This window comes from Herpailurus yagouaroundi, unplaced genomic scaffold (assembly GCF_014898765.1).
Source record: "Herpailurus yagouaroundi ecotype Mexico unplaced genomic scaffold, PumYag 162, whole genome shotgun sequence".
Taxonomy (NCBI): domain Eukaryota; kingdom Metazoa; phylum Chordata; class Mammalia; order Carnivora; family Felidae; genus Herpailurus; species Herpailurus yagouaroundi.
In genome coordinates this window covers 35,114,776-35,141,611 of record NW_024412403.1, presented here as the reverse complement: position 1 = coordinate 35,141,611, position 26,836 = coordinate 35,114,776, and the positions used below count along the sequence as shown (strand labels likewise).

The 26,836-nt window shown below is 33.6% G+C and overlaps 1 protein-coding gene across 3 annotated transcripts in view; it reads left to right on the top strand.

The window, feature by feature from the left end:
• Positions 1 to 26,836, top strand: part of GBE1 (1,4-alpha-glucan branching enzyme 1) — a 289,276-nt gene that overhangs the window by 121,592 nt on the left and 140,848 nt on the right. For all 3 annotated transcript variants that reach the window (XR_005793231.1, XM_040484218.1, XM_040484217.1), the window contains exons 4-7: positions 7,310 to 7,435; positions 8,240 to 8,375; positions 10,535 to 10,625; positions 14,306 to 14,515. Coding sequence is in view for 2 of the 3 variants with exons in the window: in XM_040484218.1 (XP_040340152.1) it covers positions 7,310 to 7,435; positions 8,240 to 8,375; positions 10,535 to 10,625; positions 14,306 to 14,515 (563 nt within the window). In the remaining variant the exon portion in view is untranslated. The remainder of the gene's footprint in view (positions 1 to 7,309; positions 7,436 to 8,239; positions 8,376 to 10,534; positions 10,626 to 14,305; positions 14,516 to 26,836) is intronic.

Here is a 26,836-nt window from a genome sequence, read left to right as displayed (position 1 = left end):
TTTCTATAATTTTACCAATCAAATATATGTAATTTTATGAAGGTTCATCTATAAAATAGTTGCATATTATAGGTTTATTATAAATGGAAAACTACCTTGATACTTTTATTGATATCTTGTTTTTTCCCTCAATTAATTGAAATATAAACTCAAAATTCACAATGAAATACGTTTAATATCAGGTAGTGTTTCTAAGATCCCTAATTGAAAATTCAGAATGCAATTTCTTCAATAAATATTTTTATTATTATTGGCAACTGATTATTGAAATAGTCTCATCTCTGTTTAATGAAGCAAATATATCAGATACAAGGTAGAAAAAATAGCTCTGTAGCCTTTGCTTGTGGTGAATTCAGAGCTTTTATTTCCATCATGTAGAATAGTTCTTTTTATTCAATCTCTGAATATAATTACATGGGAGTAGACTAGAAATAAAAGCTGTGTATTAAAAATTTACTTTTTTTTTTTTTTTTTTTTTTTTTTTTTGTGGGCTCCTATCAGTTCTGAAGCTCAACAGCATTTATTCTGAAGGAGTTTACTTTTCCTGGGAATTGTCAAGGAGACTAAACCTCATTTAGTGAAGGTTACTGAAATGCATTGGTATATTTTTTGGGAGTAGGCAGTTAATAAGATAAAATGTGTTATTTAGACTATTCATTAAAATAACTTCATCTTTTAACTCTTTCTAGCACTGACAAAGCTTAGCTAAATTTAAATACATTCCATTTTATTCTTAAACTGTGATTGCTTCTAATGTTTTCTTCCTAATTTAGTTTCCTGTGGCTGCTGAACAAAGTTCGTGGCTTTAAATAGTAGAAATTTCTTCTTTCACAATTTTGGAAGCCAAAAGCTCAAAGTCAGTATCATTGGTCTGAAATCAGGGTGTTGGAATGGCCACACTCCCTCTGGAGGCTCTAGGGGAGACTTTCTTCCTTGTCACTTCCAGCTTTTTGTGGCTGTTGGCACTGTTTGGCTAGTGCCTGCAACACCTCAGTCTCTGCCTCCTTGGTCACATTGCTTTTTTCTCTTCTGTCTATTCGTAGATATCCCTGTTTCCCACTTATAATGATAAATGTGATTTCTTTCTTGGATAATCTGGTTAATGTCTCCATTTTAAGATCCTTTTATCATATCTGAAAAGATCCTGTTTTTGTTTGTTTGTTTGTTTGTTTTGGGGTTTTTTTTTTTTTTTTTTTTTTTTTTTTGCCACATAAGGTATCATTCACAGATTCCAGAGCGTAGGCTGGGAACATCTTTTGAGGGGCCATTTTTGAACCTCCCAAAATGGCAAAGTGATTCATTCTTATATAATCTTGGTGAATCTTAAAACTGATCCAAGCAGGAAGAACAAACAAAACTGAAAAAAAAAATGTATACTCCTACATCATTTTTCAACAATGATTAGTAGTAAAATTTTTGTTGAATTAAAATGAGATGTAGAAGCTGCTTTTGAAAATATATTCAGCTATTTTAAAGTTTTAATAATTCTATGTGTTTAAGATGATATTTATTTATTTATATATATATATATATTTTTTTTAATGTTTATTTATTTTTGAGACAGAGAGAGTCAGAGCATGAATGGGGGAGGGTTAGAGAGAGGGAGACACAGAATCTGAAACAGACTCCAGGCTCTGAGCTGTCAGCACAGAGCCTGACGCGGGGCTCGAACTCACAGACCACGAGATCATGACCTGAGCCAAAGTCAGCCGCTTAACTGACTGATCCACCCAGGTGCCCCAAGATGATATTTATTTATACTATATTATTTGTATACATTAAAACATTTCCTCAGGATTCTGCTCACTGATAGAATCATCACATTCTCCTCTGGAATATCACTTATTTTCCTACTTAATTATGAATGGTGATTACCTTTTCTAAAAATCTGGGTTTTTTTTTTTATTTTTATTCCATGCACTTCTAAAAATTACTTAAGAATAAATTACAATATATTTTCTATGTATGTACATTTTTCTTTCTCTGTACAAGTATATGTATTTATATATACATATATATATATATTTGAGTAACATTTTAAACACATGCAGACAGAATACTGATATTCAGCATTACACATTGGTATGACTATAATAATATATATTTCCATATATATTAATACATAACATATAATATGTAATATATCAATATATTTTATTATATTTATATATGTTTATATATAGTATTAATTTAGATGTTCTATAAATTAGAGATAATTTAAAAGTGAAGACAACATTGCTTTGTAAATTTGCTTGGTTATTTAACCTACCCCATTAAATAGTTATTTTTTTAAAGTTTTTATTTACTTATATTGAGAGAGCAAGAGAGAGCAAAAGAGAGCAGGAGAGGGGGCAGGGTAGAGAGAGGGAGGGACAGAATACTAAGCAGGTTTTTGTATGGTCAGCGCAGAGAACGACACAGGGCTCGAACTTATGAAGTGTGAGATCATGACTTAAGCCAATGACAAGAGTCAGACACTTAATCAACTGAGCCACCCAGGTGCCCCACTAAATGGTTATTTTTATAAATATCTTTTAAATTAATCCTCCTTGTACACTTTTTTTTTTTTTTAAGGAAAAGTTTACCACGTATCACATAGTTGTAATTTTAGTAGTATAATTTGGGCAAATTGAATTATAATATTCAACATGTCTGTCTTTTCTCTTGGTCTTCAACACATTCATTCATGAAACCCAGAGTTACATTCAATACCATTCTCCAGAGTACGCTAACATTTCCACTGTTTTTATAAGCAATTGTTGGCCACCTAAGGAGCATGTTATGTCAGTAATTCTTCAGTCCATAGGAACATTATTCTCTGGCAAGAAGCATTTCAACAGATACTCCTAGAATGAATGAACACACACACACACACATTTTTTAAATTTTTTTTTAATTTTTATTTTTTAACGTTTATTTATTTTTGAGACAGAGAGAGACAGAGCATGAACGGGGGAGAATCAGAGAGAGAGGGAGACACAGAATCTGAAACAGGCTCCAGGCTCTGAGCTGTCAGCACAGAGCCGGACCTGGGGCTCAAACTCAAGGACTGCGAGATCATGACCTGAGCTGAAGTCGGATGCTTAACCGACTGAGCCACCCAGGTGCCTGACATTTTTTTTTAAAGATCTTTTCTATTTTACCAAACTTCCTTACATTGTTTATGTCAGTTCTAAATGACATTTTCTAAATAAAATTTGACTGCATATAGTCAGTAAGTCAATTTGGCTTTTGCACAGGTAGAGGTTTCTTTTATACACTTGTTTGTTTAGTAACATCTTTTGATGGCAGCTTCCCATAAGTCAAAGAGATAATTTGGCTTATTAAAAAATGAGCCTGCTAATATTTTATAATCTAAGAAAATGTTATAATTTTTAAAAGTATCTATTTGCCCTATAAAAATTTCATCACAATATTATCTTCATTAGCATATTTCTTTAAAGTAATTTGATATATTTTTGGAGTTTTATTTCTGACACTGTCAATATATTTAAGGCACATAATATGCAACTTGACTAGCACAGCTCTACAAATGTATATGCAGTTGTATAAATGTATTGACAGTCCTTATTTGTTTCTGATCAACAAAGTTATATAAATGAAATGAAGTAATATATAGAAACTGCTAACAAAAGCTGCTAATAATCTATCCATAGCCAACTATCTAAATATTTTTTTTTATTTTTTAAATACTTCAGTCCATGGGTTTGTATGCATTTACATTTGGAAGATGCAGCCCATTCTTTTTCATAACTTGAAAGAATATTCTTACAACCTTCAATATAATTCATTGCTACAGTTTTTACAGCTATACATTCTTCAGTCATTCACTCTGCCAATAAAAGTAACATGAAGGTCAGTAGACAAGGATATAGTTCTTTGGACACATCTCTGATTACTTCCATGGCAAAGTTCTATAATTAGAATTGCTGAGTCATTGAGAATTTTTGAAAAATTTTTTTAGGCATATTGCCAAATTGCTCCTCAGAGCTTTTATACTGTTTTACACTTATACTAGCAGTGTATAAGCCTTTTAATTTGAGAGTCTCAAGAGAATTCTTATACTTCAGCTGTTAGACTTATTATCCTTGAAAGATCAATCTGGCTATCTCTTTTCAGTTTGCTATATACCATATGCTATTTTGAGGTTATAAATTAAGTGATGTAAAGTCTTACCTCATCATCTAAAAATCCTTTTATCTGAATCTGAACTCATGAGAGCCAAAATCTAGGTATTGCACCTCCCCAAATGTGTGCAAAACTTAGTTCAGAAAGATTATATTCCTTATTCGTTGGAACTTCTCTCAAGTTAGATTTATTTAGATTTCTTATAATACTCTTAGCTGATTACCACAACAATTTAAGGACAGCAAATGAAAAAAAAAAAAAAAACAACAAGGTGAGGTGGCTTCTACAGGTGAGTGCTTAGGAAAAACTGAAGTAAGAAAGAAGCCTCCATATCAGGGGCCTAAAGAAGAGATTTTACATAATGATCACAGATAAGTATTTCAGATTTAATGACAAGCTTTGTTTTAGATGTCATTGAAGTACCTGGGTTATAATTCTGTTGCTGAAAAGGAAAGAGGCAATTGGATATTTAAAATTTTCTACCCTAAGTAACCATACTAATAGACTATTAGTGAGGGAAGAAATAGAACTTTTGGAAACAAGGATATTGAGGTCACTCAGTGAATGATTAAATAATCCTTTGTCAGGTGTAGAGTTTGATTTTACCCTACCTACAAGCTTATTACTTGTTACTATTTTATGGAACCTGGCAGAATGCACAGGACTCCTGGGTCAGAGACAAATGATTTTATTAGTCACAGCAGAGTAAACAGTATGAGCATCATATTTGCATTGGTTATCTTTGTTTTCAAATCCCATGGGTGACATCACACGGTCCAGATGGATGCTGCTGACACAGTTGGTTTGCATCATAGCTCAGGAACATTCATCTTGGGGAATCCATTCTTTTATAGCAAGCAATAAGCAAGCCTATTCTGTATCTTGAAGGCAGGCATTATCTCATTCCTCAGGGTAGCATGCTACAAACACAACTCTGAGAAATGGCTTTTGTCAGTAACTGTCAGGGCCTTGTATTCTTGGCCTACCCAGCAAAATATGTAGGAATATTAGAGACCCACAGAGGGACTGTTCCTTTCAACATACATCACACAGTAGCCTCTGAAGGCATGTGTACAAGCAATGTTCTAATGATGTTGTCTAAAGACATGTACAAGCAGTGTTCTAAAGAATGAAAATTATGTTTAGCATGAGGAGATTCTTGATGCCAGCTACTTAAAGTTTCAAACATTCTCTCTGCCAACAGATACCTTTACAAATAATTGTGGGTTCATGATCATCCTTTGCAGGGACTGTGGAGCCATTTAACAAAAGAGAGAAAAGACAGATGGGTGGATTAGGCAAAGTGCTATTTATTGAAAACCGATTTCTAATATTTTACTTTCCCATAGCTTGTACTCAGTTGATGAGTGAGAAAAAAGTAATATGCTTTAAACATATTACAATTATATATTATACCAGAAATTCATGTGGCTCAAGGGACATATATTTTTGGGATGAACTACTACTGAAGTGGATTAATCCTATTCATTTTTTGGTGATAATGATTTGAATGATAGAAATATTTGGCTGTCATTGGCTTAATATATATATATATATATATTAATAATAATAATGAAGGAAATAATAATAATAATATAATAATAATGGATATAATAATATAATGTGGATATAATAATAATGGATATAATAATAATGAAGGAAAAAGAATCTTGTTCGTCTAAGTTAGATATTCCTTTTCACCACTAACCTGCCCCCTCCATCATAAATCAGGATTTGTTATTTATTTATTTTTTAGTATCTGTAGGAAGTGCAGTGGTTACTTGTTAAGAGTAAGGAAGTATCAGAGGCTCTGTGTTCAGCTTTGGCTCTGCTACTCGGTGACTTTGGGACTTTTGGCAATTCAATCTCATGTAATATTTAGGTTATAAAGTTTCTCTAGAATCTAGTAAGATATGATGATGAAAGTCCTTTCTAAACTGTAAAGTATTATACAAATATTTAATTTCTAATAATTATGCACACTAGACTTTTTACTATTAAAGAAGACTGAAGAATATATTCTCTCTCAATGCTAATGTTATAGCTCCTAATCTGAACAATTTTCATCATCATATACCATCTTTTAGAAGGTTTAATTAAAAAACTTTCTTAAAAGGTACCATTTCATTCACTTGGAAGCTCTGCTCCTGTGACTCACTTTATTATCTAACCTTGTTGATCAATTCAAGGTCCTTTATTTAGTATCCTCTCTAAAAGGGTGGATTTGCATTTTATTGATTTTTTTTATTAGTGATAATAATAGGGATTCTATTGGCAAATATAGGAATGGATGTTTAAAGGGGGAAATTATTGGTTTAATATGGTAAAGCATACTTGGAATAGGGTGCAGAGGCAGTTGAAAATGGTGGAAAATATTTGCAGGGTGGTATCTGTGTGTGTGTATGTATGTATGTATGTATGTATGTATATGTGCCTGTGCACAATACAAATGCTATTCAAAATCCATTTTTCTCCTTTAGCTTCTTGAAAATGTTATGATTGCGGGGCGCCTGGGTGGCGCAGTCGGTTAAGCGTCCGACTTCAGCCAGGTCACGATCTCGCGGTCCGTGAGTTCGAGCCCCGCGTTGGGCTCTGGGCTGATGGCTCGGAGCCTGGAGCCTGTTTCCGATTCTGTGTCTCCCTCTCTCTCTGCCCCTCGCCCGTTCATGCTCTGTCTCTCTCTGTCCCAAAAAATAAATAAATGTTGAAAAAAAAAATTAAAAAAAAAAAAAAGAAAATGTTATGATTGCTATGAAAAAGAAATGCAAGAGATGGCAATATAGCTCATTACTTTTTTTTTAATACAGTAAGATTATTTCTTCTTGTTGATTAATTTATTGACAGTAGCTTCCAAATAATATTCTTGTTTTTTTTTTACTATCTATTTTATGTTTACTTTAATTAAGCACTCTAATGGTTGGTTGGCAATGTTGGCAGTTGCCAGAGAATCATAAAATATTTAAGTTGGAGTCTACTTAAATAATCATATACTATACCAGATGAGATGAGAAAGTAAACTCCATGGAATTTAAACATTTTTAAGGCCACACATCAGTGTGGTAGTTTAGATTCTTAAGACCATTCCTCCTTTTCTTACTTGTAGCAGTGCTCATAAACTCTTAGGGATTATCTTAGAGCTTTCGAAGTATTTTAAAGCAATAACATCTCATTCTCTTTTTAGGTAGTTATTAGGAGTAAAAGTGGAGAGATCTTGTATCGTATTTCACCATGGGCGAAGTATGTGACTCGTGAAGGTGAAAATGTGAATTACGATTGGACACACTGGGATCCAGAACACCCATATAAAGTGAGAACAACAAATCTTTAAATAAATGCTTGTTCCAATATTTCTAGGAAAATTAATTTTTATTTTTATAACTTTTATAGTAATGTTCAACTTCTCTCTTCTCTGCCAGTTTTATATTTTACATCATAGTGTACCCGATATGCTCTACACATTATCAGAGTCCATCATCTGTAGCCAGTAGAATATAGTAGTGAGTTCTTGCTTTATCATGTGTTACTGAGGTTAGGAGAAGGGAAAAAGAAAACTAAATCTCTACATACTGACCTGTAAGGGATACTGGGGTTTTTTTTTGTTTTTTTTTTAAGCCACAATTTCTGTTTCATCATGGAATCTTCAGTGAGGTAATATTTCTCATTGTCATGAGTTAGAAGCAGGATCAATGTCCTTAGGAACAAAGAATAGGGAAGACACCTCATGAATATATTATTTAGGGTTATTTTCAAGGTTTCTATGTATATTTGAACTCACATCTCTGTCTTTTAAGTTATTGGAGCATGTTGATAAATGCTTTGCATTTGATAATTATGTATGCATTTTAAGCTCTTATGTTTTCTTTAAGGCTCAATGATAAGGTATAAGCCATTACATGATTACTCTTTTCAAACAGATCCATTAATATGGTTCTAAAAAGGAATTTACTTTTAAGAGAAAAATTTAATGGATGTAGCCAAATGCCTTTTATACGCAAAAACAGTTCCAAACTGTTTGACTGAGTTGATTCACCATTCCATTTAACATGCTAAATCAGATAGTATCATACCTGCATTTCTGATCTAATTCTTTATGTAATTTTATATTCTGTAGTTTAAGCATTCCAGACCAAAGAAGCCAAGAGGTGTAAGAATTTATGAATCTCATGTGGGAATTTCTTCCTATGAAGGAAAAATAGCTTCTTATAAACATTTTACATACAATGTACTACCAAGAATCAAAGACCTTGGTAAGTAATAACTGTGATTTTTATTCAGATAAAATTTTAATGAGTCTGTTCTCTTATTAGAAAAGCTAATTACAAGTGTCTCTTTTTTTGTGTTAAGAGATTAAATATGTAATAGAAATGCATTTAATTTTAGGCTTCTCAAATTGCCCTGTAATAGTGATAGCATAGAAAAGAGAAATGGAATAAGATAGAGTGTAAGAATTCAAGATATTATTCCAATTTCAATTTTAAGTAATGTGAACTGATGGCTTCCAAATCGTAGATAAATATGTAAGCATAATTACTTTTCTACAGGTGAGAACTTTTATCAATTTAAGTGGTCATTGATTATAGCATGTTCATTTTAGTCTGTTAGGGGAAAAAATCATATATTTTTTTTAAGGTTACTGGAACTCATTTTGTATCAGAATCTAAGTATATATAACTCCAGTCTGGATGACTTACTTGACAGATATTTATGGTACATCTTTCTGAGATACATCGTTCTAGATGTTTGTATGTTGGACTGTAATGACATAGATTCTTGTCTTCATGGGAACAGCCAGGAGAGTTAATAGTGTACTGCTGAATTATTGATTCAGTATGCTTTAAATTTGTTATTTTTCTTTTTATAGGTAATGCCTTTTTATCATTTCACAGCATATTAGCACCTGCTCCAACAGCTAGGCAGGAAGATAAAGTACATTTAATTATTCTGCTTCTGGTAGGCAGTCTAAACTTTGGCTAGAAGAAAGGTTTGCAACTCACTGTTAAAGTTTTTAGTTGTACATTGCTGTTAATTATCTGTGATAGTGAAGTCAAATTCGTGAAATCCAAATTAATTAAATGTATGAATAATTTAATATTAATTATATTTAATAGATATTATATTTAAATTGTTATATTTGAGATGTGCTGCCATTTCATACTGTAGTACATTGTTTATGACCCAGATCTTGCAAAAGGTTGGACAGAACAAGGATTCTCTTCTTCTCATTGTTGTGCAAAAGTTGAATAGCCCAGTACTCAGAACATAAATGAATCGAAGAATGAGTAATACCATAAAATGAATAATAAAAACTATATTGGAGCTTGATCATAAGAATGATTTTTATTTTATAGTAGAGAAACTACAAACTCTGTATTTTGTTATAAGATATATAATTGATTTATGCTATCTGAGCAGCAGTTTATACACATATTTCTATCATGATGGAAATATGATAAAGTGAATGAGGTTGTTTTCACAATGAAAAAGCCAGGAATAATAACTTCTCAGCAGATTATGAAGTATAGTTTATGTTACTCTTTAACCATGAATCTCTAATTCAGAATGTGACATTGCAGTTGTTCCAAAATTAATTATGTACTGAAATATGTACATGAGAAACTATATTGACATTAATTGGCCTTTGAGGACAGAGTATTTTCTATGTATATTAGAGAAATGTAGCTTTCAAACCAGTCAAATCATATTTGAAAATTTTGCCAAATTTGAAGATGCAAAAAATATTTCATTTAGTTATAATTTTAAAAATCACAGGTTTCTTCTTCTTTGATTATTGGCTTATATTAAAAACACATTACTAAATACTTTTAAGGTTCTGTGTGGCTATACGTGCACACATACAACTTTGGAGCAATTGTATAGGTAGAAGAATTAATGCTGGCTTTGTAATAGCTGCCTAGTGGAAACATGGATTTACTGGATATCTTATGTTACATGGTAGAAATAATTGAAATATAAAGAAAAAGGTAAAATAAAAAGTATATGGCATGCAACTGGTTACTTTTATTTAGCTTTCATAATCTTCACTGTGAATATTATAAGTGCAACTGAAGTTTAGCATATGTAGATTGCCATCTTTAATATTCTAAAGTCAAATTAAGAGTATATTTGCATATCATTTATTACTTGTTAAAATGAAGACATTTCAAATAACTAGTTAGAGTACCACTCTCAAGAACTAACTGTCCAATTTTGTATTAGAAGGTCAGACAAGTCAAAGATGTTAAAGAAGTAGAACTTTTCAAAGTGATCAAATCCTTTGTATGTAAATGATCGTATGTAAAATTTAATGTCCTTAGAACAAAGATGCTGTGTGTGTGTGTGTATTTCTTTTTCATTTATTTTTTTTTTAATATTGCTTTTAATTTCTACTTGATCTTTGCCTATATAGGATACAACTGCATTCAGATGATGGCAATCATGGAGCATGCTTACTACGCCAGTTTTGGTTACCAGATCACAAGCTTCTTTGCAGCTTCAAGGTAAAATGAAAGTCTCAATTATAACCATTTTTATTTGAGAAAAATAAAAAAATAAATAAATAAAGTAATTTTTACATTTTATGTGATATTGTTTTGTAATCTATTTGGGGGTTAACAGTTTATCTTTTTTTTTTTTTTTAACTACAATCATAGACTCTCTTTTCATCAAGCCTTAGTGGCTAGCCATGATTTAACATTGCTTTTCATGAAATGATTTCTGTTAAAAAGTATCCAGTTAACGTGCTGAAATTGTCATGCATTTGGAGGCCCAAGTCTTAATCAGAAAATCATGCCTCATGGAAGTCATTATTGCCAGAGCTCACATCCTTTACTGGAAAGAGATTGGCTCATGTAGGAACATTACTGAGAAGGCTCTTGGTAGGACATATTACTGCCCACAGAAGGATTGTCCTTCTTTCTAGGCTTAAATCCAAAGAATGTGGATCTCTGGGCAGAAAGACACCAAAGAGTCCTATGTAACTGAAGAGGTATTGACCTGAACATGTCCAACATTGTCTCCATCTCATGGAACTTACACTGTTGTGGCATATAGACATCAATCCAATAATCATACATATTGGTTTAATCTAGACATCAATAATCATACATACTGATTTCTATCTGTAATAAAAGCTAGGAAGAAAATGACAGGGTACTATAAGAGCCTAGAATGAGGGGTCTGATCAGTTTAGATTAGATCTGAACTGATGTTGAGACTGACATACAAAACATAAGTAAGAGTGAACTGAGGGAGGAGTAAAGTAGGAATAAGGAGATAGTTTTTCTGGCATAGAGAAAAAATACTGATACTTTTACCTGTTTCTCTATATATTCTCTAATATAGTGAATAAATTACCTGTATTTGTGATCTCTAAATCTTTCATTCCTCTCCTTTCTTGAGCTCATTCCGAGTAGGCTTTTCTCCTCTTCATTGAAATTGCTTTTGTCAAGTATACTGATGACCTCCACACTGTTAAGTCCAATGATCAGCTATTATCCCACTTGAATTGTCAGCATTTGGCACAATTAATTACTTGTACCTTGTTAGGACATTTTTCTTTCCTTGGTTTTCAGGAAACTATTATTCTCCTGTTTGTGTATTTCCTATCTCTTTACTGCTTTTTTTTTTTTTTTTTTTTTAATTTACTTTGCTTTTTTCTGACCACTAAATATTGGACCTCCCAGGGTTCAGCCCTTGGTTCCATTCTCTTCTGTATATGTATGATGTACGTTGAGGGTCTCATCAAGGCTCATCCATTCTTATGCCTTAAATATACTTTACATTATACTGGACTCTTCCCTTTCTGTACCTGCCTATACTCAGCTATCATAAAACCTAACCACCTGTAACTTCAAAATATATCCTAAATCTGTCTTCTTCAATTGCTACCATCCTGTTCCAAGTTGCCATTATCTATAACCTGGATTATTTCAATAGCCTTTTAACTTGTCACTCTGTTTCCTCTTGTTCTTCCAGCCCTTCCCTAGCCTTCTTTCCTCCATATACATGGGCTACTTTCTGCATGGTGACCTGACTAACCACTTTAAAATAAAAGTCAGATCATGTCCCTCTCTTGCTCAAAACCCACTAACAATTCCCTATCTCTTTCAGTGCAAAAGTTAAAGGCCTTATATTGGTCCATAAGACCCCATGTGTTCTGGGTCTTGGTGGACTCTCGGGGCTCATCTCTTTCTGGATCATTACACTCTGGCTACACTAGCCTATTTGCTATTCTTCCAGTGTTCCTAGCTTATTAGCTTAACTCTGTCCCCAATACCCTTTATGTCTGGATATCCTATCTTTTAGATATTCACACACCTTGCTCCTTACTTCTTTCAGGTCTTCCCTTGAACATTGCCTTCTTCATGAAACTTTCACTGATAACCCTGTTTAGAATGGCATACCTGCCCTTTCCACCAGTGGCTTTGCTTTATTTTTTCTTTAGAGAAGTTAATGCTATCTGACATCCCCCATGTTTTGCATATTTATTTGTAGTCCTCCAATCCTCCAACTAGAATATAAATTCCATAAGGGCAGTGATATTTATTTTGTTCACTGCTGAATCTCAGAGCATAGACAATTTCGTGACACATGGTAGATGGCTTAATAAGTATTTGTTGAAAAAACAAATGAATGAAAGAGATTTTGAGGCTATTTATTTACTGAGCATGCTGTTCATTGAGTAGAAAAAAGGATGGGATAAGAAGAGAAAGGGGTAAAGTGTCCTAAATCTAAAGTTATTGGAAGGAGCCAAATTAGGCAGTGCAGTAGGTCCTGATAATGTCCACAGTCTTCATCCTAAGCACAATGGGAGTATAAGTATGACTTCAGGTAGAGGATGAAATGATCGCATTTTCATTTTTTAAAGATAGTTCTTGGGGCGCCTGGGTGGCGCAGTCGGTTAAGCGTCCGACTTCAACCAGGTCACGATCTCGCGGTCCGTGAGTTCGAGCCCCGCGTCGGGCTCTGGGCTGATGGCTCAGAGCCTGGAGCCTGTTTCCGATTCTGTGTCTCCCTCTCTCTCTGCCCCTCGCCCATTCATGCTCTGTCTCTCTCTGTCCCAAAAATAAATAAACGTTGAAAAAAAAATTAAAAAAAAATATATAGTTCTTGCTGCCCAATGTAGTTGACTACCAGGAGACCTGCGATATACTAAGCACTGTACTGCATCATGGGAAACCAGATAGTAAGAGCCTCTGCCCTCAAGGGACATATGATGTAGTTAGGAAGTGAGATAATAAATAATCACAAGGGTGACTGGGTGATTATTTACTTAAAGAGTAAAGTTGATGCTATGGAAGGCCAACATTGAGATTTTACATAGGTTAAGAAAAGCCTTCCCTCTTAGAGGAGTGATTTTTGTTTTCTTTTTCATGCAGACTAGAAAGCTGCTATTAACACAAACACGTGTGCCTTTGAGGTACCCATGTTTTCTGCTTGGGTGGTGACAGACATGGCCCATCCTCTTGGCCTTCTGGCACCTGAAGGCATTCCAGTTTGGGAATAAGTAGGTACAAGAGGGATGACCTCACTCAAGATACCAAGGACACTGAAAGAAATACTCCAAGAGACCGCCATTCCAAGCATACATACTCACAGGAATGGCCAGGTTTATGAACAGGGATTACCATGCTCCCCAGGCAAAATAGCCTTGGAAAAGAAAGTCAGAAACTCTGAGTTTAGAGAAACAGAGTTTACTACCTACTGGGGCGCCTGGGTGGCTCAGTCGGTTAAGCATCCGACTTCAGCTCAGCTCTTGATCTCATGGTTTGTGGGTTCAAGCCCTGCATCAGGCTCTGTGCTGACAGCTCAGAGCCTGGGGCCTGCTTCAGATTCTGTGTCTCCCTCTCTCTTCGCCCCTCCCTCACTCATGCTCTGTCTCTCAAAGATAAATAAACATTTAAAAGAAAAATAATTTACTACCTACTAACTCAAAATGTGAATTTTCATTGGGATATGAATCTATGTCTAATAGCTGGATTTTAATTATTTTTTATGGAATGCCTTAAAATTTGTTTACTAAGAAATACTATTCCACTTTGACTTGTACCCAAGTATTATGTCATAGTGCGTTTTCATATTTAAAGTACCTAGTACTGCACTGGTAAAACAAATGATACACAGTAAATGGTTCTTTGATTTAAATATGATATGATTTTGTTTCTGCTTTATTCTTTAGCCGTTATGGAACGCCTGAAGAGCTGAAAGAACTGGTTGACACAGCTCACTCAATGGGTATTACAGTCCTCTTAGATGTGGTGCATAGCCATGCTTCAAAAAATTCAGAAGATGGATTGAATATGTTTGATGGAACAGATTCCTGTTATTTTCATTCTGGACCTAGAGGGAATCATGATCTTTGGGACAGTCGATTGTTTATCTACTCCAGGTAGGTACATGTAATATGGAAATGTTTTTACTGAAAAAATATTTCAAGGAATATTGCTAAATTCATTGTGTGTGTAGTCTTTCACTGGTATACAACTTGTTAAGCTGATTTTTAAAAATTATGTAAGGAATGTTTACCATACATATAGACTTTCCTTGTTTTGAATAGCCCATGTATTTGTGGTAAGTTTCATTAAATTTCAGTTTTACCAATCTTAGGCCACTTAAAATATATTGGTTCTATGGTCACTTAAAATGATTTATATGAATAATTCTTTAATATCTAAAATAATACTTTATGAAGTTGAATTAACTGTAGCAAGTCTCCTTTTAGTAGAAATATATATTGTATAAAATAAGCAATTTTTTAAAATGTTACTTCATATTTTGCTATCTTAATAATATTGCCATATTCCTGATCACAGCTAAATTAACATAACTTTAATAACAAGTAACATTTATTAGTATGTAATGTATCAGGTATGATGCCAAGTGTTTTAGCTCTATTAGCTACATATTTTATTTTCCTTATTCTGCGTAACAACTCTACTTACACCTGGTAAGTTCTATTGTTAGCATCGTGTTACATAAAGGTAAGCTAAAGTTTATTGTTGAAACAGTTAAGATTAAACACATCTCTGACTTCTTTTACCATTTAAACAGAAGGGTGTTTTAGGTGATTAAATCTAGATAGTTTCATAGGGCAAAATATTTTAAAATATCAAAAATACTCTGTATCTGTTATTGATTATAAGTGAAAATATAATGAAAATATGCTGTCAGGAATATAAAAAGTAGCAGAGTATCAACATATAACTAACTTTTTATAATAAATATTTTTGAAAGAATTTAACAAATTTTCTTTTGTATGCTGCATTATACATAAACATACATGTATCTGGATGTTTATGTATCTGGATGTATCTTGCTGTAGCAAGTACTTTGACAAAATGAAGGTTTCTAATTTTTCAACATAAATTAGATGACTTTCATATGGAGGAAATTGTTTTGCTTTGCTCTTTCCTGAATGTTATACATTGTTTTATATTTCGTAACTGTATAGGAATCACTCATGCCAGATGAAGGAGCATAACATATTAGAAAAGACACAAGAGGTAGAAGCAGGTGGCAGGGTTCCAGGCCTAGTTTTGGTCTGGAACAAATCGATTAATCATTCTGGTTCTCAGGTTTTTCATTATAAGAGGAAGCAGAGTTTGGGGGCTAATACAATTCCCTTTGTAAAGGTATTTTGTATCTGTGTCACCTTTTTGAACATTGCTTTTCATACTATGGATGTATAACAAGTAAAAAGGACTGAACCTATGCTAATTCTGTGATATAACTCCACTATTGAGAAAATCTTGTAAAAATAGTTTGTGGGCAAGAGATACAATTAATTGTACTCTCTGGTTCATATCTGGATGAATAAGAGTTGACTCTGTACTATAGAACTGTGCCTTATGAAAGAAATGCATTAAATAGTTAAATTTTTGTGTTATGACACAATTCTTCTGTAGAACTATGTCTTTAAAGAAAAAACTTTAGGTGGATTTTTTAAATGTTACAAAACGATTGTTTATTTTATAAAATATTTATTATAGTGTATTTTTCTATACCTGGAGCTCCCATGGTCCATTAAAAGCCATCCAGTTTTCTAAAGAAAAGAGATTATACATAACTTTTTTAAGAAACATTTCTATTATAGAAATTAAGACATATTTAACATTTTATTTAATACTTGTTTTGTTATGGAACTATTAACCTTTCTCAGGTGCTTGCTTTTGGTAAATAATATATAGCATGATTCTGGCTTATAATTTTTAATATGGCTAATTCTTTTGGCTACATTATGTCGTAGAGGCTTAGTACTTTGTAAATATAGTTCCATGTAAAATGCATTTTATTATTCTATATGTTGTTCTGTTTGACAATACTGTACTTACATTTTCCAATTTAAGAGAATTAGTATTTTCTATGTAGGTTAATACTATCGGTTATGACATCATTATACAATATAGATAAAACCCTACAAAGCCAATTTAAACAAGTTAAATCACCAAATTTAAACAAATAATTTTTTAATACTTAGATTGCTCAATGTACAAAATAGTAAAGATTCTAGGGCTCTTTGAATTATTTTCTCAGTACTGTATACAATTGATTAAAAACTTTATTGACAGAATTTATATTAGCTTGATGAAACTTATCAGGATTTTCTTCCTTCTATTCTGATTAGTTATAACATATGCAGTGTGACAGTAACATTGCTTTGCTGCAATGCTAAAGCCTTTTTTATAATCAGCATTTATGTTTTAATTTTTATCCTGCTCTTTTGGTTATTTATTGCTGCTTAACCAGCTCAAAGTTTAGTGACTTCAGATAATAGCAGTTGTTGGGGCGCCTGGATGGCTCAGCCAGTAGAGCATGAGACTCTTGATTTCCAGGTCATGAGCTTGAGCCCCATGTTGGGTGTAGAGATGGTTCCAGACCAGCAATTTGGGTATAGATCAAGAGGAATGCTCTTCCTTTCTGCATGTCCGGTCAATTGGAGTGGTTTAATTCAAGGGTGGAACATCCACTTCGTTTAAGGATGGTTCATTCACATGACTGACAGTTGGTGCTGGCTCTCAGCTAGGAGCTCAGTCATGGCTGTGGGCCAAAGGGCTTCAGTGCCTCTTGTAGCCCACTGCACAAGCTACATGGACTTTCTTACAATAGTGAATTCCCAAATGACATTCAGGCTGCCATTTCTTATGGTCTGGATCTAGAAGCTGACACAGCATCATTTCTGCTCTAAACTATATAGATTGAATAGTTATAGATTCAAGGGACAGAAGCATTAAAGAATTTTAGTTCTGTGTTTTAAAATACCCATCTATAACAAGTTTTGACAGCATACAATGAACATACCACTTGACAAATTCAAAAATATATTGAAATATTTGTCTATGTGGAAATATTATTTTTCAGCTGTATTTCTGTGGTAGAGAGTTTTGTCTGAAATAGGCAAATTTTTTTTAAAGTTTTTAAATGTTTATTCATTTTTGAGAGACAGAATGTGAGGCGGGGGAGGGCAGGGAGAGGGAGACACAAAATCTGAAGCAGGCTCCAGGCTCTGAGCTGTCAGCACAGAGCCCGATGTGGGGCTCGAACTCAGGAACTGCAAGGTCATGACCTGAGCTGAAGTCGGATCCTTAACTGACTGAGCCACCCAGGTGCCCCTGAAACAGAAATTTTTTAAAAAAATATGTACCTTTCATTATGAAAGTAATAATGTCATTGTTGACAATTAGAAAATATAAAAAGACCCACGCTTTCCAAAATTAAAAAAAAATATTATTCTTAATAAGTATAAATAACATTCTTTGTACATGAGTGCATTTAATGACTATAAACTTATTAAACATATGTATACACACGGAAACCTATTACTCTCCCCATGGAATAGCTACTCTGCCTGTTATTTTGGGTTGATTCCTTACCCAGATAAAATCAGAAGCTACATATTTTAAAATACAAGTTCTTTTCTCCTGCTTATCTTTGATTTGTTGATTAATATTACACTCCATGGAAAAGCATATATAAATATGGTACATGGCTTGTGTAAGGCCTAAGCCTCTTTTTTGAAAACTTGTAATAATTTTGAAATAATTATATTTACTGTTTGAAAAAAGTTAATCTTATATAGAATCAGCTTCTGTAAAGATATGTTGCTGATGCTTATTCATCCTATCTATATATGTCATAACCTGTCACCGTTTATACTCTCTGATTCAAGTGCCATCATCAAAGTTATCAGAATTAAATCTCTCACTCAGAGTAATACCAGAGATCTGTCTGTGCTATTTCATTACCTGCTATGAATAAATTTCCAATCAAGAGCTGCCCATGTTTTAATTTTCTGTCTACTTGGCTGAACTGCCTTCTAGCCCTGCTAAATTACTAATGACAGTTCATAACAGAGGTTGGGATGTCCTTACTTTAGTTGGTAAAGAGAACTTTCTGACAAATCTGTCATCCATAAGTTTCTGAAGTTTCTAGAGTTAAGAAATAATGGATACAATTTAGAGGTCTAAGTTTTAAATTCTGTTTTGCTTATTCCTCTGGCACTGTGTAAATGCCCTTGATAAAATAACAAGATAACTGCAGATTTGTTGAGCTTAAACAATTGTGCCTTAACTATTACTAAAGCTTCAAATGAGTACCTTTTCTTTGTTGAGTATTTCTCTCAGAGATAAGATATTGAATCTCAAAGGAGATAACATAGTAGAGCTAATGTTCTTTTTTTCTCTGAAATTTACATTTGGGCACAAAGGTATTGTAATCGTATTCCTTCAGCATGGGTTCATGATGAAACAGCTATTAGGTAGAAAGATATTCTACTATTATCTTGAGTTACTAGAGTTCCTTTTAGGAACAAAAGTAAATCCGGTTTGCTTTTTAGCGTCATAATCACATGGAATGAAATACTCCTTAGTATAGACACTATAATAATTGTGTTTTTAATTGTGGTAGTCCTTTCCATAAGTTAAAATGTGGAAGGAAATTCATGGGAGGGCCTTTCTTGTTTAGAGTGGGTATCTGCATCTTAAGTGGTCTATGGTATCTTATATGGTTTTTCTTTTTTTAGTTTGTGAATATAGTAAATTCCATTTATTAAATTTTGAATGTTAAGCTAGTCTTGCATTCCTGGGGTAAACCCTCGTGAACATAGTTGCTCATATTCTAGACAAAATTTTAGTATATTTATATATGATATTATACCATGACCAAATCAGTTCTTAATGATGAATCTTAAGGATTATTGTACATTGATGTATTAGCTAACAAGTATATGGTATGGTATATCTTGATTTGCAAGACTTTTAAAAGCTAAGTATCCAGGACATGATTAGAAACTTGTAATATTATTACTTTAAAGAGAACTTAAAAGGCATGTACTTCTTTGTGGTTTCTTAAAAGCAAAAAAAAAAAAAAAAAAAAAAAAAAATCAAAAAGTCATGTGTCATGGGGTGAAATAATTTCTCTTTTTATGGTAGTAAAAATGGCCACAATAACAGAAAATAGCATAGAAAAGTTAATGTGTGCAACTAACAGTTTGGCATTATCTGGAAAATTTAAAGATTCATATGTCCTAGGATGCATTGCAAAATATATACGCTTGGGAAACTCCTGAGCATATGCTAATCAGAATTTTGGGAAAAAATAGACCAAAAAGTCATTCCCTTCAGGGTATGGATAATATTTTAAAAATTAATTTGAAATAATGGTTTTTAAAGAAATTTCTGTGGATTTGGGGAAAATATCAAGAAAAAAATTCCATCATTGTGATTTTATTGCCACAATTTCATTCATAAAAGTTCTTTGCAGGAGTGCCTGGGTGGATCAGTTGGTTGAGCATCTGACCCTTGATTTTGGCAGGGGTCATGATCCCAGGGTCATGGATTGAGGCCCTCATGGGGCTCTGTGCTGAGAGTGAAGCCTGCTTGAGATTCATTCTTTCTCTCTCTCCTTCTCTCTCTGTCTCTCTCCCTCTCTCTCAGCTCACTCGCTCTCTCTCTCTCCCTCCACCCCTTGTCCCTGCTTGTGCACTCTCTCTAAAATAAAAATAAATAAATAAATATTTTTAAAAAGTTCTTTTCATACACATAAATCTTGGAAGTAGTTTTTGGTGAACTTTTAAAAGGGTTTCAGTTTTAGTATTTTGCAAGCCCATTGGTGATAAATATATAAATATAAATAAATATAAATATAGATATAAACTGTAAATATAAATATAAATGAATCCTCTTGTGGTTACCTAACTTCAGGGAAAGTGGAAATATACAAGTCAAATTTTAGCAAAGATGATGGATGATGGAGGGAGTTGGGAAAAAAAAAAAACTTTTATAATTTAATAATCCCAGCCATTGATTATCTCATTTATATCTATGTATTTTAGTGAGCTGTTACAGCCAGGAGAAGCATTAAAATCACATATCAAGGTGACTTTTAACTTTAACCAGACCCTTGACTATTTTATCTTTATTTTAAAATTAGTTTCTTTGTGTGTATGAGTTAACAGTGCACTTAACGTGTTACTAAAGTGTCACAAAAAAAGCAATTAATAACTAATACATACATATGGAAATACATAAATGGAGGGATGTATACATATATGGAGGGATGTTGACAAGTTTTCACTGATAGGGCACACAATCAAAAAGTTTGCTGATCCCTTAATTAGATCAGTTTTTAGGTAAATTAAGGTTAACATCACATTTTTTTAAAAAAATAATCTATTTTTAGGTTAACATCATAGACTTTTTTTAAATTAACTTTTTTTTCTGAATAGTTCATTTATTGACTATTTAACAAACATGAAATATCTACCCTGCATCATGCCTTTACAGACGTGATATTTTCAATATATTTAAATGTAGCACAAACCCTAAAATAAAATATGTGTTTTTAATTTCTTTGGATCGGTTTCCAAACATTTATATATTTTTTTTAACTGAGGTAATACATCATCATTTTAGACAGACAAATATCTGTCCTATTTGCTTTATAAATTTTCAAAAAGCAAACAAATGATTTGTATGAAGCAAATGATAGATGATTAAAAGACAGTTTTGAACATTGATATAGCAAACAGCTAACTGTGGCTAAGACAGTCAATCAACAACAAACAAATAATACTCTATTTTTCATTAAGAACATTAAAATCTCACAGTAAGATTGTTGTTAATAGCTTCAGTGAATGCTGGATATGCCATAAAAAGTCTTAACTGTTTTCTTCTTTCATAGTACATTTTCTTTTCCCTTTAGTATTTCTTTGTTGTATAAGCCAGAACCTTATTTCAGCTTGATTAAGGAAAATGGTTAAATCTACTATTTCAAAGAAAGTAGAGTGAGATTCAAAATTCAGACAGACTAATTCTCTGTTTTAAAAGAGATTAAGAAAGTTGCTATATCAATCTAATCTGTCTGGATTTCAGTGTGAATAGTAGAAATGTAGCTTCTCTCACAGGGTTTATGAGATTATTCAGCCTAGCAGAAAGGTTTCTGTCAATGCAGAGCACAGCACAGGGGTGAGGATTTACAGTCTTTGTATGAACTTTGTTCCAGGTATTATCTGCCCCGTTTATTCCCCACAAGTCTAAAATTTAGGTACATAGGGATATTGTGAAAATATCTTGAGTATTTAGGTCTTACTCACCAGTACCATTCACTTTTTCAAGTCCAAACTCACTTTAAAAGTAGGACAGTTCTACTTGGTAATTTGCCTTAAATTTGAAAACGCTGTGCTCTAAAAGCTGCTTCTTTAGCCTAAGACAATGGTCCGTGATAGTGAAAATGGTCTAAAAGTCCCTATTCAATGATTATTCATTCATTTAAATGTGGAAATTTCATGGAGTCTATAATAATAATATCTGGTTTTGTTAATGACCTTTATAAACAAGCAGGTAAAAGGTGACAAAAAAATCTATTTCCTGTCTGTGTGTAACAAAACAACTTGTTTAAACATGTCTATTTCCTAGGGAATGGACTAGCAGTTTTGAAGTTATAAAGCAGTATTTCATGGTTTCCTAGATGAATGATTTCCTTAACATTAAGCTGCAGATAAATAATCCATGTTACACTGAGCCAATTATTTTCAGAAAATATAGGTATCTCATAATTTTGGAAGGACACATTTGTAAGTATTACAAAGATTATTCACCTTTGAGAGGTTTCCCCCTACTCATTTAGATTACCAATCAGGCCTATTTTTCTCTAACTCCTGAATTTCCACTCCACATTTTGTGATGGTGAGATATCCCTGTTTGGTTGTACCTCAGGTCTTCAGTCTGTCTTTTTTTTTTTTTCTTTCATTGTTAGTAAGAGAAGCCCTCAGCCTCAGGATTGATTTCATTGTCTCCTTCCAGGCTAATAATATGCCTACCAAAGATTAGACCTTTGCCTGTGTAGCCTTTCAAAATTCTGTCTGCTGAAAGCATCAGTAAAACTCAGGGGCAGTTAGAGTTAACATTTTCTCTCAGTGCTTCAGGAAACAAAACAGCATGATAGCTAACTGTTCTAAAACTTGAGATCTCTTCCTAGTACTGTGTTAGGGATAGCAAACGGGCCCAACTGGATGTCCAGGTGTATTCACCTGGTCTTTGTTGTCTGATGATAATCATGATGATTACAGTGGTGGCCATTGTTAAGGAACATTCAATTTGGAGGCAGTTGGTACTTACATATATTATTGAACTTCCTTCTGTGACTACTTGATATAAAATGACTCCTCCAAGGGCACCTGAGTGACTCAGTCCATTAAGTATCCCTAGATTTTGGCTCAGGTCAGGATCTCACAGTTTGTGAGTTCCAGCCCCATGTCAGGCTCTGCCATTGACAGAATGGAGCCTGCTTGGGATTCTCTCTCACCTCTCTCTCTGCCCCTCTGCTTGTGCAACCTCTCTCTCTCTCACTCTTTCTCTCTCTCTCTCTCTCCCTCTCTCAAAATAAATAAATAAACATTAAAAAATAATTAAGTAAAATGACTCCTCTCGTCCCCCACCATTCCTTCTCTCCTTTTCTTGTCTAATTTTTGTCCATTGTACTTATACCCACTCTGTGACATTCTAAATATTTTTAATTTTTAATTAAATACTGGTTTTTATTTTAATTTTTAAAATTAAAATTTAATTTTAATTAATTTTAATTAATATTTTTAATTTTATTAATTTAAAATTAGTTTTAGTTTTCATGTTATATGTATTGTTTATATATTAAATATGGACATAAAGTTAATAACTCCTTTTTATAGAATGTATTTTATTTACAGTAAAGCAATCTCATGCTTTCTCTGTCTTAAAAGCTTTTCACTAACAAATTTGTTTTCCATGAAAATGACACTGTACCATATTGATTCGGTGGGGTTGCCTTTCTTTCAAACTGAATTCAATGGAGGAGCCTACAAAAGATTATACACACATACAATCATATAGATGTATACACACATACATAAATATATGTATGTATACATATACATATAGATGTATGTACATATAGATGCATGTACATCTATATGTATGCATATACATATAGATGTATACACACATACATATATATAGTTATATGTGTATATTATATAATATATGATATATAGTTACATACATATATAATATATAATATTGTTTATATATATAATTAAATAGATAAGATCTGGTATAATATGAAGGAGATGGTTTTGGAATTAGGTGACTTGGATCTTGAACTGAGTAGGTTAGCACTTGAATCTGTTTCATGTATAAAGAACTCATAATGATATTATTTATGTGCCACAGGGCAGATGTTCAAACTATTTTAAACAGTAATTGAAAATGTGTGGTAACCTAGAATATAGACTGTTAAGGAAAGCTTGGAGACGTACTTTCCAAGTTTTAGTAAAGAAGGAAAGCAGGGCTCAGCTCACAAATCAGGCAGGTAACTGAGGGAGCCAGGCCAGGTGGTGCTGTTGGCAACCTGGAGCAAACAGGTTGTGTCTAAGGGGACCACCACCCAGGGCTCTTGCCAGTTTCCACATGAGAATGTAACCTGTGGCACCACATCGTCCAGTTCTTTAAGTCAGCATTCCACACTTTATTTGAAATCTCTCCATTTTTAAATGTCTACAATTGCTGGAAGAGGTAAGCAAGAGAATGTAACCACTGATTGACTTCCAAGCTGTACTCAGGCAATTAGAGGCTCCTCAGCCCCTCCTCTGTCCTTGGAATGTCCACTCTGCCTACCATTTCCACAATAGGAGCTGTTCCAAGGACAAAGCCTTGAGAGAGCAAGGTGTTGTTGAGACTATCTTGGCAGTATATGTACCTGAAGCCAGTTAAGGCCTCTATACAAAATTTTCAGATTCTGGTGGGCAGGTATGGGAATCTATTCATCTTGCAGCTGCCCAAAACAAGCTTCATATGTAAATTCCCTTGCTTATTAAAACTGCCACCTACCAATCTGAAGTGTCTTTGTCTTGCCTCTTACATGATCTCTCCCCACCCTTCCTGTATTCTGGTTTCAGATCATACCTAGAAAGCTCCTGAAGTTGCAAACTAACAGCAATTAATATAAAATTTTGAAATTACCAGACCAAAGGAACACACATTTGAGATGGCTATAATCTCTGGGCCACCAGGGCTATCTCTGTACCCTAAAATATGCCTTGGGCTGTGACAATATCAGATTCTACCAAACTTCTAATATTAAGTAGTAAATTAGGTAGTGAATCAAATATGATAAGGGCAATGATACTTTTATAGATTAAACACAACATTATAACTCTTTTTTTTATTAACAGTGAGAATTTCATAAATTTAAACTGATTGTATGATATTATCACTCAGCAAAATTGCATTAATATCTCCTTGATTTTGGTAGCAGACAAATCAATAAAATAAATAAGTGCCTTTTAAGATTGGCTCAATAAAACAATGTACATTTATTGAAGAAATCTACATAGTTAAAATGCAGTAACCTTTGTTTAAGACGATGCAACTTAGTTGTGATTTCTTAAAAAAAAAAAAAGAAAAGTAAATGTAGTTATTGACCTTTGGAGGCAATACAGAGAATGGGTAGTGGTCTTGACTGTAGTTACAAGCCTAGACTCAAATACTAGTTGTACCACTGATTAGCATGTAAATACAGCCAGATTAATGAATCTTTCTAAATTTGATATCCCTCTCTATAAGATTCTTTTTTTTTTAAATTTTTTTTAACGTTTATTTTTTTTGAGACAGAGAGAGACAGAGCATGAACGGGGGAGGGTCAGAGAGAGAGGGAGACACAGAATCTGAAACAGGCTCCAGGCTCTGAGCTGTCAGCACAGAGCCCGACGCGGAGCTTGACCTCATGAACCGCAAGATCATGACCTGAGCAAGATCATGACCTGAGCCGAAGTCGGATGCTTAACCGACTGAGCCCCCCAGGCGCCCCAATAAAATAAGATTCTAAATGTACCTGACTCCTGTGATTGTGAAGTTTTAGTGACACATTTATCCCCACGTCTGACTTACAGTCGGGATAATTGCATTGTCACCATTATTACCATATAATTGTCATAATTTTCTTGTGGGCAGATTAGCCAGCCAGCCTCATCCTCTGAAACAGAATCAGAGGCATGAAGACAAGGAACAGCATTTTGTTTTCATCAGCCAAAGGACGTGCCGTAATCTCTGTGGGTCTGTTCGTTTGTTCGTGTGGTTTCACACTGTTTTTTAAAAGCACATTAAGCTGTTTTTTGTTTTGTTTTGTTTTTAGTAGAAGCACAGAATTAGGAACATTTGTGGAAATGACCAATGATGGTCAACATCTAACGGTGTTGAGAAGTCACAGCCAAGAGCAATGTTAGAGGGAGAGAAAACCCATCAAGGTCAGAAACCAGAAGTGAAACCACGGCAGGGTAAGGCCACGTAGGTGCAGCAGCAAACAGTTCCACACTCCAGTTGTCTCTCTGGGCATCATTAGACTGCAGTGTAGAATAATCATAATGAACGTGAGTCATTAAAAAAACTGTCATGTTCGAAAATTTTCTTTTAAGATGCCAGGAAGAAGGAAAATGCAAATTCAAAGTATTTCCATTAAAATTGTTAAAATTTTAAAAGTTGTTGTAAGGATTAAATTAAAGTTATCTGTCAACAATTTTTTTTTAATGAGGATTACTGTAAAAACTTCATTTGTGTGTATTGCTTTTTTCCCTTCCAATGTGGGATAAGCAAAACATCTGTCTACTTACTATTGTTTTTAAATTTTCTGGTGAAAAAGGCATTTTATGAAACAGCTATTGAATTAACTTTGTTTTTAAAGATGTTTTAATTTTTTTTTAATGTTTATTCATTTTTGAGAGAGAGAGACAGACAGACAGAGCATGAGCAGGGGAGGGGCAGAGAGAAAGAGGGAGACACAGAACTCGAAGCAGGCTCCAGGCTCTGAGCTGACTTAAATGACTGAGCCACCCAGGTGCCCCTGAATTAACTTTTAAATCAGGGGCCATGTTTATATTTCTTAGGACACTACTATATGGTGGGTATTCTGATTTTTAGTCTCAGAGTGTTCATTGTAAATTAGATTGTTTATTCTTTTCCAGTAATGGAGTTTTTTAGTATAATGGCTAAGCTGTTTTTGGTAATAGTATCTAGATTAATTCAGGCAGAAAGGGCCACAGTCCTTTTTTTCTTTCTGTTTTGACTGGCCATTGATGTTGTGACAATGGTTATAAGTAGGGAGATCATACCTTTATGCTTGTTGTTTGGTGCCCTGTATGGAATAGCATTTACCCCTGATCTTTTTCTTTCTGACAAAGTGTTAT